The sequence below is a fragment of the Halichoerus grypus genome, chromosome 3, assembly GCF_964656455.1.
Source record: "Halichoerus grypus chromosome 3, mHalGry1.hap1.1, whole genome shotgun sequence".
Taxonomy (NCBI): domain Eukaryota; kingdom Metazoa; phylum Chordata; class Mammalia; order Carnivora; family Phocidae; genus Halichoerus; species Halichoerus grypus.
Genome location: NC_135714.1, coordinates 1,136,981 through 1,150,706, shown reverse-complemented (window position 1 = coordinate 1,150,706; position 13,726 = coordinate 1,136,981). Strand labels below are relative to the sequence as shown.

Below are 13,726 nucleotides of genomic sequence, written 5' to 3'. Positions count from 1 at the left end.
TCTGTAGAAAAGGCACAAAATTTCACATCTCTCTGTGTTCCCGACAGAGGAACTCTGACGAAAACCCAATTTGCTCCAGTAGGTGACCTAAGATGCGCTCTGGGACTGAGAGTCTTGACCTTTCTTACCCAATCAATCTCTTTAAGTTCCAACTATTTTAAAGTAAGAGAAACAGATTAATACCGAATGAATTTTTTAAAGGATCAAAGTGCAGCGTCAAAGGGTAAGCCTCTGTACCGTGGTCTTGCCTCTGGAGCCCGTGGGCTACTCTGGAAGTGTGTCTGTGTCCCAGAGTGCCGGCCCAACACCAGTGCCCCAGAAGTCTCACCCCGTGACTAACTGGCCGTCCTGCTCTCCTCCTGTGGGCTACTCTCCCCGGAAGGTTCAAAGTGGACAAAGGCAGGGTAAAACCTGCCGACTGTTAACAGGTGAGTCTGAGAGAAAGGCCCGGGAGAAAAATGTGGGATCTTTGAGCAAACCAAAGGACCATCCCCCCAGTTGTATTTCATCCACCCTCTTCATCATCAGAAATCACCCAGCCCGAGCTAACCCTCTCCCTCCTCATGGCACACAACACTGCCCGTGTCTGAGCAGCAATAATAAATCTCTACATAGAAATCCATAAATCTTTAGTAAGAAAATTTTCTCATATACCAAATTCAAATTAAAAAAAAAAAACAAACTAAAAACACATTTAGTGTTCATTTGCTGTTAGGTAAATGAATGTTGAAAACTGAATTTTTCAACACAACAGAAGTATAAACTACATTTCCTATACACCTTGATAATCACAAGTAATCATGTTATCGGCCTGCTGTTTGCTAGTGAACACAAAGCTAGAAATTAAAGTCGGGCCACACTGAAACAAAACAGAACAGAACAAACCCCATCAGCCAATCCACCCAATTCTGTAGTCTTATCAATGAACATTTTCCAGAGTGAGCTCACTGACGGGACAGGGAGCAGTAGAAGGAAAATACCCAGTAAACACGGACTTAGAACGGGTGAGTGGGCAGACGTGTGAGGGACGTGCTGGCTCTGACCGGCCTCTGCAGCAGGGCCGACAGGTGAGTGGGCCCACCGTCCCTGCCTCACTACTCTACACCTGACACATCCCTTAACAACACAGTTTTCGGAGAAAGCAGCCTCTTAAGTTTCATTTCCTCACCTTTTCCAGGAAGATGGAAATAGCGGCGTGAATGTATACTACATTACAGGGGTCCTCGCACAGCAAGGATCCCCCCCCAAGCTGGCCAGAGGGAGCCCCTCCCTATCAGCTCACCCCCTACTTCTTTAACATTTAACATTCAGAAAGAAGGCAACTCGAAAAAAAACTCTGCATTCAAACCCCAATTTTTAACATGTCCATCGGATCCGGAGTCACAGACGGGAGGGGGACGGGGTGCTGAGCTGAGGCAAGACGCCACTGGGCGCTGGGGGGCCCCCGGGGGCATCAGGAAGAGTAGCCACACCTCCTGGCCCAGCCCCACTCAAAGAGCAGCCCAAGGCTGAACCGTCTGACGGAGGAACCGAGGCCCAAAGAAAGAGCCGTCAACATGGGCCCAGGGGAGAGAGCCCCGGTGCCCTACCCACCAACCCATGTTCTTCCCTCATTGTGGCTGGAACAAATTGAAAGCTTTAAAAGAAAAAAAGAAAAAAAAAAAAAAAAAAAGAAAAACTGCATGGAGAGAAAGACAGAAAACACAGACCAGTCCTGGGTCAAAGAAAGGAACAGCACCTTTTATTTAAGATTTACAGAAAAAGTTAGCACGTTTCCACTTGGAGATATTTCCTAAATTAACAAAGTCTGTTTTGAGGAAATAAACACTGAATACATATTTTGAATGGAAATATAAATGTTAAAGACACACATGAGGCTTGTTTCCTGATTGGGGTCTAAGATACACATACAGAATACAGACCTTACAATATTACAGTCCATGACACAGATTGCAGGAGATGGCGACTTTCGTCCCACCCAGCCCCTTCCCAGCGACCGGACAGACAACTAGCACACGGTCGGAGGGGTCCAACGGCTCTGTGCTCAGCAAACCACCCGCAAGAAGAACACAGTGCGCAGGGCACCACACCAGCACGCCTCACTCCAGCTGCAGGCTCCACGTGCACCAGGTGACGGCACTTACTCGGAGATGCTGTTTGTGAAAGCGACACATTCACCTGAGTGGTCCCAACACAGTCCCAAATCTCAGTCTACGACATCTACGGTCTATTCCATATCCAGTAGGATGCATTTGGAAAAAGAACAACGGAGGAACTGAACGGACACAGACTCTGTCAAGACTTTCCCGGCGCTTCCCGACGCCACCAAAGCCACGCTGGCAGCACAGATCTCCAAGCAGCTTAGTTCCTGACTTTTCAAAGTTTTCTTGAGTCTGAAAATACTTCCTCTACTCCCCACTCAGTATGTGATAGTATCCAATTGCCTATTTGCCTTAGAAATACATTACTTTATGGGCAGGGAAGGCTGTCTCCTTAACATGTATCACAGGAATTTTTCAAGATGGTATTGATGAACATAAGGTAACCTAGTGAACACATTTGAACCAACTTCTAGAAACAATGTAGCCATTTAGGGTGACTTATGCAGATCCCAGTCCTCTCTGCTGTGATGGGAAAGGGCCCCTATGCCTCGGACGGTGGTATACACAGTGATTGTAAAATTTTTTGACAAAACAAATCCCTTCACAAGTTGAATACCACATCATTTTTGAAATACAATTACAGACCTTGAACAATAAATATTTCTATAAACCAACATTATTTTCATGTTTAAGTTACGCTTTTGTAAAGGAAGAAATAACTATAAGTACTTTCACACAGTATTTTGGATTTACACATGATAAATATCCTGTGCTCAGCAGATTTAATGAGCTTAAAATCAAAAGACTAATCTCAGACAGGTCCTCCAAGTTAACATCACAGTGAAATATTAAAAGTGGAATTAAAATAATTTTTAAATCAGTCATTCATCACCTAAAATACTACAGTTCAGAATAACTTTTATTAAAGCGACCCTTCTAGATGACATCGACTAGAACCATCCTAGCTGCCCCTACATTCTAGGGTTAGGTCTGAGTCATTGAACACACAGATCTCCAGCTCACACACGGTCTTTGTGCTTCACCTTCTAACCTGGGTGCTTCTGTGTCGTCCGACAGCCCCAGAAGGTGCCAGTGAGAGCCAAGTGCTGGCCACGGCGGCATCAGGCCATGCAGCCACTGGTCCAGATTCAAGGCTGGCCCTGATCAGGGGTAAAACGAGTCTCTAAAATGTCCTATCAGCCCCACTTTGCCCCAACTATATCCCTCCGTAGTGGCCGTCCCGTGGAGAGTGGGCTGGGGAGGGGCGTGGGCTGGCCTGCTGCGAGCAACACATTGTGCCCTCCCTGTGGCAACCTGAAAACAGCAATGAAGCCCCTGCCTGCAGCTGAGCAAACCCCCCACCCCCACCGCCAGGCTGGGCCACCCCACCCCTACTTCAGTCATTCCTTAAAGGTACAACATGCCTGAATGGTTAGCACGCTTTAAAATCTATACCAAAGAATTATATGCCAAAACTCAACAGCTACATGTAGGCCAGAAAAAGTTATAAAGTGGATCTAATATGTAACCTGCTAGTCACAAAGGTCTCTAACACGACGACAGGGCCTGACACTGAGGGACACCCGCCCTCGCTGGTGAAAATGCCTGGAAGGGAGCATGCCCCTCCCCCAGGCAGTACAAGGAGAATGATGAATATGGTACATACCATCTCCTACCTGCTAAGGATGGTTGATTTTCCATCAATGGCAAGTAAATTAGTGGTAATTTCTAATATTCTAGGTAAAACAGCAAAAATAGTATTTAAAGGGATCAAAATCGAGGTCACCGACCAAAAATCCTAAAACATATAGAAGTCAGTATATTTCTTAAAAAAGAAAAGAAGAGAAAAAGGGAAAAAGAACCTTTAAGAGTCGGTAAGAAGACAGTAACAGATTGGGGAGCATTTTGTGAAACCTTTTCTAACCAGATTCAATTCTCTTAGAAAAAGACTCTCATTCAGATTCATATTCTGAAAGATAAAGAGCAGGCCTCAGCAATCACTCTCTCTGTTGAGAGATTTTTAAAACCGGGAGGACAGTACTGACTTTAATAAGCCTGCAGTGCGACGGCCTGGCACCAAGTAGAAAGAGCCCTCGCCAGGTCACACACAGAAGTCTACCTGGACCAGAACGAGTTAATCATCTAAGGGCTAGACATGATTAAGAAGCGTTAGGTCAGAGATCAAGCGAGAAAGGAACCCAGTCCACTTGCCAGAGTACAGGTGTCTGCCCTCTCAGACAGGAGCCCAGCCTCCTCACCAGCCTGACCACACACGGGGCTGCTAAGTCACCAAGGAACCCCTCGCCGAGCCTCCCCTTTCTGCTGGGCCGGAACAAATGAATGGGGGACTTGACTGAAACACGCTTGTACTATCACTGAAATACTGCACGGACTCACAGCTGTCTGCCACAGCAGGGCCCCACACCCGCTCACGTCAGGTTTGGCCAAGAACCCTCTTCAAAGGCATTTCTTTATCATTTTAATTTTGTACCCATACATGGGTGCACTTTCTGTTTTGGGAACTAAAAGATGCTGATCTACAATCTTAGTTTTATTCTTTTTTGGGGGACACTGCTAAGACAGACCCTCAGTGGTTTTCGAGTCACCACCCCTGGGCAAACACTGGCTCTGCTCTGCCCGCAACGCTGGCCCTCGCACGCCTCTGGTCTCAAGTCTCGGGCAAGCAGGTCAGGGCCAAAGAGACCCCAGGGAACGCCGACCTTGTCACTAACGGTTCAGGTTCCGCATAGTCTTCTGCATCCTTTCCTCTGGTGCAAGCAGCTGGAAACATCCCCACCACCTTTATCCCGCTCCCCAAACCCTGAACGCTTCATCTTAAACCTTTCTGTGCTTCTGCCTGAACTTCCAGAGAAAGCCTTGGACTCAGACACACCTAAGCTGGGGGAACCTCCCAGAGAACACCTACGAAGCAGGATAACCCTTCTCGGAGGAGGTGAGACAGACAAGACTCCTCCACGCACGGTGCAGAGCCACCCTTGGCCTTATGTTCATGAAGCTGTGCTTCCGTGCCATGAGATTTGGCCTAGATTTCTTGGTAGTTTTTAGGAGCATCCTCTTAAAAAACACGGGTTATTTTCAGTTGGGAGACAGAGCTACAACAGGTGTCTTTATACAGATAGAAGTGCATGAAGAGAGCACGGAGATGCTAGTACACCTGAATGCATCACCGTCAGAGGCATTTAACTTCTGTATGAACTCTCAAGAAAGGCCCGCAGGGGAGACAGAAGCGCACAGCAGGTGGGTAAACAATACAGAACCCCGACTGCCAGCAGGTGCACTTACTTAACGTACCGCCCTATCACGGTGGGGAATTTTCAGTTTTAAAACAGCTACAATCTAAACTGTTGTATATTCAGACAAGTTTTTACCTCTTGCGAATGCCTCACATTTTATACTAGGGAGTTCCTTCTCGTACCTACCTCCCCTCACCAGGCACAAATGCGGTGTATGGCAGACGGTTCGAAGCAAGTAAATGGGACCGTTACAACGGTTCTATGTCAGTATGAGCAAAAGTCATCTCACCAACAGGCAGTTCAGATGACAAGACTAGAATGTATCAGTGTTATTCTGATCTCTCTAGGAAATGAGGGAATTCATGTTAAATTAGTAGCATAATGAATTTTTGTGCTCTTGGCAGACAAACTTACTTGCCGCTAAGCTCTTTCAAAACAGGAGCCCTTTCCACTCACCTTCAGGAAGCCATGGGTGGGCCCTCGCGGGAGCTCCGCTCATCCACTGGCATTCCCCAGCAAGACCGCTGCTGGCATTTGGAGCAGGGCAGTTCTGCCACCTGTGGGACTGTCCTTCTCACTGCCTGCACCTGGCCACCTTCCCAATATCCCCAGCAACACTGCATACTCCCCTATCCTTGTCCCCACCCCATGCCCTCCTATGTACTCAGCTGATGCTAATTTTATGCTGCCTAGTGGACATGCTATTCAGCCATTTTGACAGTTCTGCCTAAAGAGGAAAGCGCCTACTCTCTGGCTAACTTCTAATGCACCTAACACATGTTGGTGGCTGACTGGCTGCCCATTCAAAATTCATCATGCTATAATTTCAAATGAATTCTTGTCAAAAGCCTTTCAGGCTAGTCTTTACTTGGGGTGATCGTTTCTTGAACTGGACCACTTTTACATGACCTTTTTTCACATTTTTAAATTTAATAATTAGTTTTCTGTGAACCCTACATTTACTCCTGAGCTTTTTCATGTCCTTTAGGAACAGCATGACTCAGGCCACCTTGGAGGCCATGTATCCCACCAGCTCTGGGCAGAGCCACCCCCACTGACCCCCAGCCACAGGCTAGTACCCTCAAGTGCTATTCAAACCAACCCAGTGTCTGCCACTTCTAGGTTTATTTTACCCCCACGTGCATAATGCAGTCAAGAGGATCGCTTTTCATGCCAAAGCAAAAGTTATACTTTTGGATAAAAATGGAATGATGGTGATTTTATTATTTTTATTGTTATAACCATTATTGTCACAACAGCGAACCACTGAGTCCTTGCAAGGCGCCAGGCACCCTAAGTGTTTAACATGCGTTACATTACTTAACGGTTTAGAACACAAGTATTAGTCAGAAACTTTCATTAAAGGTAGAACACATCTGCAGAGTGCGCTGGGAATGAGCCGGGTGCTGTTAACATGGTAACATGAACAGCACTCCTTCCGCCTCCACGAGCTGAAGGGGCAAGCGAGCCCTGTGCCTCACCATGCAAACATGCGGACACCCAGGGGCAGGACGCCAGGTGGTCACCCAAGACTTAGACGTTTAGTATGATGGTGGATGTCCTACAAAAGCAACTGATGAAGCGGTTGTTGTAAATAACCTGATCATGGTATCCCCGAGATACCGGTCACTGAATCAGAAGAGTAGAGTGAAATGGCTCATAATGATACTGTAAATGGTATTTTTCCTACAAATTTGCTGTATACAGTGTCATAGTAAAACTGCTTAGTAAAAAAAAGACAGAATCAAAACTCCTCCTGCCTTTTATGTTGGAAATTAGTTTAATATGTACAGTACTGAGTACATTCCATTGGCAATGGGAATTAGCTGACGAGGACTCCTTTTAGTGTGTGCTGCTTGTTTTCTGTTTCTGAAGGTGCAGATGCCAGCATTTTTCAATAAAAACTCAGCAAGTCATGAACTAGCAGACAAGTGTGGCCTCTAGCAAGACCAGCCCCTTCGGCGCAGAGTCCTTGTCACAGGCCCAGGGCAGCCCCAGGTGAAGGGCGTCCCCTCAACGTGAAATCTACATGGATCATTGCAATATGAGTGTGTTTCTATCATGAGATGAATGTGATCAGGTAAATGGCCTTGATTAGGTATCTTACCTTGGTCTTAAAATTTGTTATCTGTTTTCTTCATTGTATGTGTTAGTAATACCAGTAAAAACAGATTATCACACATCTTCCATAAAGTGATTGTGACAGGGATGTCCCTTAGTGTGTACGATGATACACCACCTGCAGCAGACATCCTGGAATATTACAGCATTTTAAGTGCAGCACAGGGCAGCTGAGTTCAAATCCAACTTGGCTGATGTGGGCTCCCATAAAAGCTGTTACCAGTGAAGGCGAAAAAAATAAGAATTTGCTCTACTAAGGGAATAAGAAATGAAGTTACAAAACACTTAAATCACATTAATTCCTTCACAGGCCTTTGTCATGCAAGTGTGTAATTTTAATCTATTCTCTTCATTAGGGTGCTGTAGTACTATGTAATAATTATTCCAATATCAATTTTATTTCTCACATATACCTTTTTTGAGAAGAATTTAAACCACAAGTGACCTCAAATGTCTTGAAATACCAACTCTGTGAAAACCATTTCAATCAAGGGTGATAAAAGCAGGACACACAAACATGCAGTGGGCATGTGACCTGAATAAGGGGCCAGTATGAACCCCAAACAGCAACTCTCATGGCTGCCTAACTCCCACCAGAACGGGACCAGTGGTTTATAGGACGTTGTTTTGTAACACTACATTTTGCCTCCCGTGCTAAAAGGCGTTCAGCGTTGTAAACGCGTACTGTAGTTCAGTAGTGTTAATACATAACAGACAAGGCTTTTTGTTCACCTGAAGTGGTTTTAATGAACAATATAATTCTATAAAAATGAACGCTAATGAAAGATTCATATAAGCCACACGAAAGTGGCCTGATGGAAAGGCCTAGTAATTTATATGTTTTTATATAAGCAACAGAATGCATACTATGGGATCTATGTATCACCTTCAAAATGCAGGACAGTGTATGATTTTAATGTATTTAATATATAATATAAACATATTTAATAAACTATCCACTTCTGAAGTTCTAAAGAATTAAAAAATCAATGAAATCTAATGATTATAAAATGCTTCATCGAAGTCTTCCCAAGTTCAAAACAAAGATCACACTCACCCTGGTCCCAGTGAACGTCAGACCACCAAGCCTGACCCACCTGCTCTAACCCCACCCCGGCTGTGTCCACCCTGGGCTGTGCTGCCCTGAATCCAAGCCTTTGGCTGGCACAGCTTCTGACCAGGAATGACAGAAAAGATTTGTTTTCAGCCTCAGCGTTTTTCTTGCAACTGTATCTGACAACGAAGTAAAAATTCAATCGGACAGTGGATCAAAGTGCAATGAAAGAAAAACTTATTTAAAAATCTTCTTAAATAAAAAAGCCGACTTTAAGCGGAAGGGTCTATGGACCTGAAACTCTTTATTTTTAGTATTCTTCTTTAGAATTAGAATCATCATTTTTCAGGATACTAATCATAATTCAGACAAGAAAAAAGGAAAAAATTTTGTATAGAATTTTTCTTTTCCATGTTTCAATAAGTCCCTGGAATTTCAGTGAAGAATTCATACTGCATTTTCTTGAATGTGCCCAGATATGAGAAATGTTCAGTCACCTACACACATAGCAAACTATGAGAAAGCCCCGGTTCCCACACACATGAGCAGCTTCCCCCCACTACTGGTGTGAATCCCCAAAGACCCCGCTCAGAGCAGCTGTGTCTGCGCCCCCTCAGATGGCTTAGGTCCCTAGAAGACACCCGATGCAGGAAGGCCCGCGCCTCATCTAAGGCGAGGAAGCAGCCAAGGCTGAGAGACAGTAGGAGAACGGCCAGGCCCCACCAGTGACCGTGGCAGAGACCAGGTCAGAAGTGCCACCTTCTTGCCCAACAGGGCGAGGGGTCTATCCACTCCCTGCCTTACTGCCTTGTTCAAAAAAAGCCCAAGGTTAGCATCTCATAAATACTCTAAAAACAGAACTCATGTCTACAATGAGAAAAAGAGGATCACAGGGAACAAAACAGTAAGGAATTAAAACTTGAATATAAACTCCTTGGGTAGTCACTAAAATCGGGAATCCAAAACTCCCTCTGGACAAAAAAAGTGTCAGACTTGCATTCTGAGGCTGTTTTTTGTTTTGTTTTGTTTTGAGAACAGCAAAGACTTTAAATTTGGTGATGAAGTCCAGATGTCATGATACAATGAGGGTAATAGCCTCAAGCAGCTATTATTCTGCTATTGTATATTCTGCAAATCCAGAAGATAGAGGAGTCGTATTACCATGGTGGTTCTGACTCACCTCCACACTCAAGTATCTACGAATACGCCAGGATTTAAAGGACTACAACCCTGGAATGCATGAGGACATTCCTCCATGAGCCCAGGTCTGAAGACCGCTGGAATCCAACCCAGCAGGTAACCCACCCTCCATCCCACCTGGGGTGAGTGCACAGCGACTAGTCAGCTCGAGTGACAGTGTCATGTGAGGACCAGAGCAGACTTGCTGGGATGTGGAAAATTAATTACAATGTGAGGGCTATAGGGAACACAACATTTTAAGACAGATTTCAAGAACAATTAAACTACATCCAGACTAAAGTAGATGCACGTACATTTATACATACACTGTGTGCATGTGTGTATATCTGTGGTGCTCAAATAGACTAAAATAGTTGATTTTTTTTTTCCATTCCATGACTTATACATAGTTTAAAGAATCTGAAACTCACCTACATTTGTGGAGAGGACACCAGTGTTATGCTTGTTAAGTCTGACTTTTGCTCACACTTCAACTTGGGAAACTAAATGGCCTTCATACGAACACCACGGTCATCACTATCATTAGTATTTTACCTCATTCTCAGTTAAGGATGCAGAAGGAGACGAACTTTTGCTAAAAGGAGTGGAAGACGCTGCTGTGGACGCCCGATTTCGCTTCTTCAGTGGTTTGCATGCATCTGACAGATGTTTCGTTGCTGTAAAACAATTTTGGTTTATAAAGTAAAGTTTGAAATCTTAAACCTTCAATCTCTTAACTGCTTCAAAATTAGCCCTGTAATAAATGAAGTTCTAAAGATAAATTGTCTGGGCTCCTTTGTCATAGTAAAGGCTTAACTTTTTACTGTGAAAAAATCTGAACAGAAACAAAGGCAAATTGTCCAGTGAACTTTAATGTCCCCCTGCCTGGCCTGCCCCCCAATCCATCAACCTGGGGCCAACACACTCCATCCACACCTAGCTTCACATCCCCTGCCGCATTCTTCTGGAGCAAATTACAAACATCATTTCACCTGTAAAAAGTTCAGTACATGTCTCTGAAACATAAAGTTTTAAATATAACCACAAGACCACTATACCATTTTTTAAAGTAACAATCCCTTCGTATCATCAAATATCCACTCAATATTCAAACTGCCCACAAATGTCCTTCTTTTCATAGTCTATTTAATTGATTTTTGAAAACCAGCACAGCACCTCATGCAAAATAAGGAAAACACATCCATTTCAACTCTCGCTCCTTTCTCCCCTGAATGTTGTTTTCCTTTCTAATTAAGAGTTGGTGATAGGCTGGGAGGCAAGATGGTGGAAGAGTAGGGGACCTTGTTTCATGTGGTCCCTTGAATTTAGCTAGATAACTATCAATTATTCTGAACACCTAGGAATTCAACCTGAGATGTAAGAAGAGTTGGAGGGTGCCTGGGTGGCTCAGTCGGTTAAGCATCCGACTCGTGATTTCAGCTCAGGTCATGATCTCAGGGTCATGAGATGGAGCCCTGCGTTGGGCTCCGTATTCGGGGGGGGAGGGGCGCGTCTGCTTGAGGTTCTCTCTCTCTCCCTCACCCTCTGCCCCCTCCCACCCTCTTAAAAAAAAAAAAACAAAAAAAACAAAAAAGAGTTGGAGATGATAAGCTCTCTGTAATAAACTGTCAGACAGACACTTCAAAAAGATAGTAAGGGAAAGGGAGCCTGCTTCCCCTTTCATTGCTTTGACTTATTTTTCACAAACATTTGAAGCTAGTTTCTTCAACATGTGAAAGAGAAATAACTAGTCATTACTTTTACTTTTAGCGAATACACATAGACGAGCAGATACTCAGAAGTGGTGTAATTTACAGCAACAACTGGCACACTGTCAAGTAAGAAACCTGGACATTCCTGGTTTAAATAACTTCTTCAGTGTAATTTTAAACTGAAAATAAAGCCCAGTAGAAACCAGTAGAAAAACAACTTCAATAAAATGTAGCTGGAGGGCTGCGACCACTTACACATTCAGTTGCACGAGAACCTCCCTTCCCCCTTATTAGCCGTCAGACCCCTTGGAGGCCACCCCGTACCCTTCCCGGCCCAGCTTCCTGTTCGCCTCCAGCCCGGCCCAGGTGCCTGGGAGAGCTGACAAGGAAGAAGCGCTAACCACATTACCTGCCTGGCTCTTCAGTGAGGAGGCTGCCTCAATGGCCTTGCAAGAGCTTGTTCGGGCTGTCTTGTCATTGATCGTCTCTCTCTGTTATTAAATAAAAAGAAAAAGAAGAAGAAAAGGAAGGGGGGTAAAATCTAATGTGAACTAACACAGGTTGCTGAAACGTTGTGCAACAGAAACGTCTTCCTTTGGAAATGTGCTCCGCACACTCCATGAGCGGGGACCCAGGCTCACGCCTCTTCCACAGCCGGGAGGCTCTCCCCTGCGCCTGCCCCACCATCTGCTGGGATAGAGGGGCTGGCGGGCCATGGTAGAGTCACGTTGCAGAGACTCTTCACGTGAGCTGCATTCCATATGCTACTCAAATTTCCCTCTGAACTCAAAGCAGAGTGTGAAGGAGAAGAAAACAACCCTTCTGCTCCAGAGGCTGCCCAATCAACCTGAAGTGGGGCCTCAAGTCAGTGCCAACATCACTGCTCTAAATCCCTACACTGACAATTCCCAATTTGGAGACAAGGTCCAGACAAACCTCACAAAGATCATCAATAAAGCACGTTTCACAACTGAGAAAAACCACATACACACACACACACACATACACACACACACACACACGAAGGGCTCAGGAACATTTTGTCCAGTGTTCAGAATCTGAAGGAGTTGAAAATAACCTCTCTTGACAGCCCTGAAGCAGCACTGCCCCACGGCCACCTGCCCCTTCGCAGTGCCAAGGCCAGGCCGGTTCCTGCACCCCAACCCCACTCCCCAGCCTGCCGGGGGCCGATGGAAGCAGCCACAAGACTGTGGACAAGGTCACGGGCACAGGCAGTGATGTACAAGATATGGCCTACTCAGGTTGATAAAAACTCAACCAGGGGGAGACGCCACTTCTCTTTTATTATGTGCTACTTCCTGAGCTCTTGGTTAATAAAACATTTCTACCTATCTACTTAATGTGAATTTGGTATTTCAAATGTCCAGGACCACACATTTTTTAAGGTAAGTATGAAATACAAATCTGTCAAGGCAGCCGATGTCAGTCTGACTGCAGCACAGGGCTGCTTTAATAACGGATGGCCAGAGGGGATACTCGGAGTGTGAGCTGCCAGGTAACACAGATGTCACGCAGGTCAATTTTACCTATCTCGGGGCTGGATACTTGATCACTAACAACTTCACCTGACAGGTGTCTGGAAGAATGTTCTCTTGGCCAGAAAAATAGGGCAGGGCCTCCCTGCTGCCCTGAACTACAACAATGGCCTTAAAGAAGCAAGACGGGGCGCCTGGGGGGGCTCAGTTGTTAAGCGTCTGCCTTCGGCTCAGGTCATGATCCCAGGGCCCTGGGATGGAGCCCCGCATCGGGCTCCCTGCTCCGCGGGAAGCCTGCTTCTCCCGCTCCCCCTGCTTGTGTTCCCGCTCTCGCTGTATCTCTCTCTGTCAAATAGATAAATTAAAAAATCTTAAAAAAAAAAGAAGCAAGATAGATGATGCGGTGGCCACATATTTACACTTCAACAATATGTGGAATTTATTTTTCCATTCTTCAAAATAAAACAATAAAGAAAGGAACTTCTTAATTTAGATTAGTAAAAGATAGTATGAAGCTTTTCTCAAAACCATAGATACATGACAACTCTGTATAAACTCAAGCATAAGATACAAAGTCTGTTTCAACTCTCTCAGTTCATGAATAAACGGCACTGGGCCACAAAGGCTCACTGGAAAGGGCTCACACTCTCCGCACGTATGAGCACCATAAGCCAGATTCACACTCCTTCAGGTACCAGGCAAACTTTGCCCCTTGACGCCTGGTGGACTACACTAGAACTAGACGGCCCTGGGGCTGGATCTCTGTATCTATGTGGTCACACAGCCTGCTTAGTGGTCCCATTAGATA

At 45.1% G+C, this 13,726-nt stretch overlaps 1 protein-coding gene across 4 annotated transcripts in view; it reads right to left on the bottom strand.

Annotated features, from left to right (window-relative positions):
• NSD2 (nuclear receptor binding SET domain protein 2) overlaps positions 1–13,726 on the bottom strand; it is an 86,895-nt gene that overhangs the window by 16,941 nt on the left and 56,228 nt on the right. For all 4 annotated transcript variants that reach the window (XM_078068296.1, XM_078068298.1, XM_078068295.1 and 1 more), the window contains 2 exons: positions 11,832–11,913; positions 10,266–10,387 (listed from right to left, as the gene is read on the bottom strand). In XM_078068296.1, coding sequence (XP_077924422.1) covers positions 10,266–10,387; positions 11,832–11,913 — 204 coding nt within the window. The remainder of the gene's footprint in view (positions 1–10,265; positions 10,388–11,831; positions 11,914–13,726) is intronic.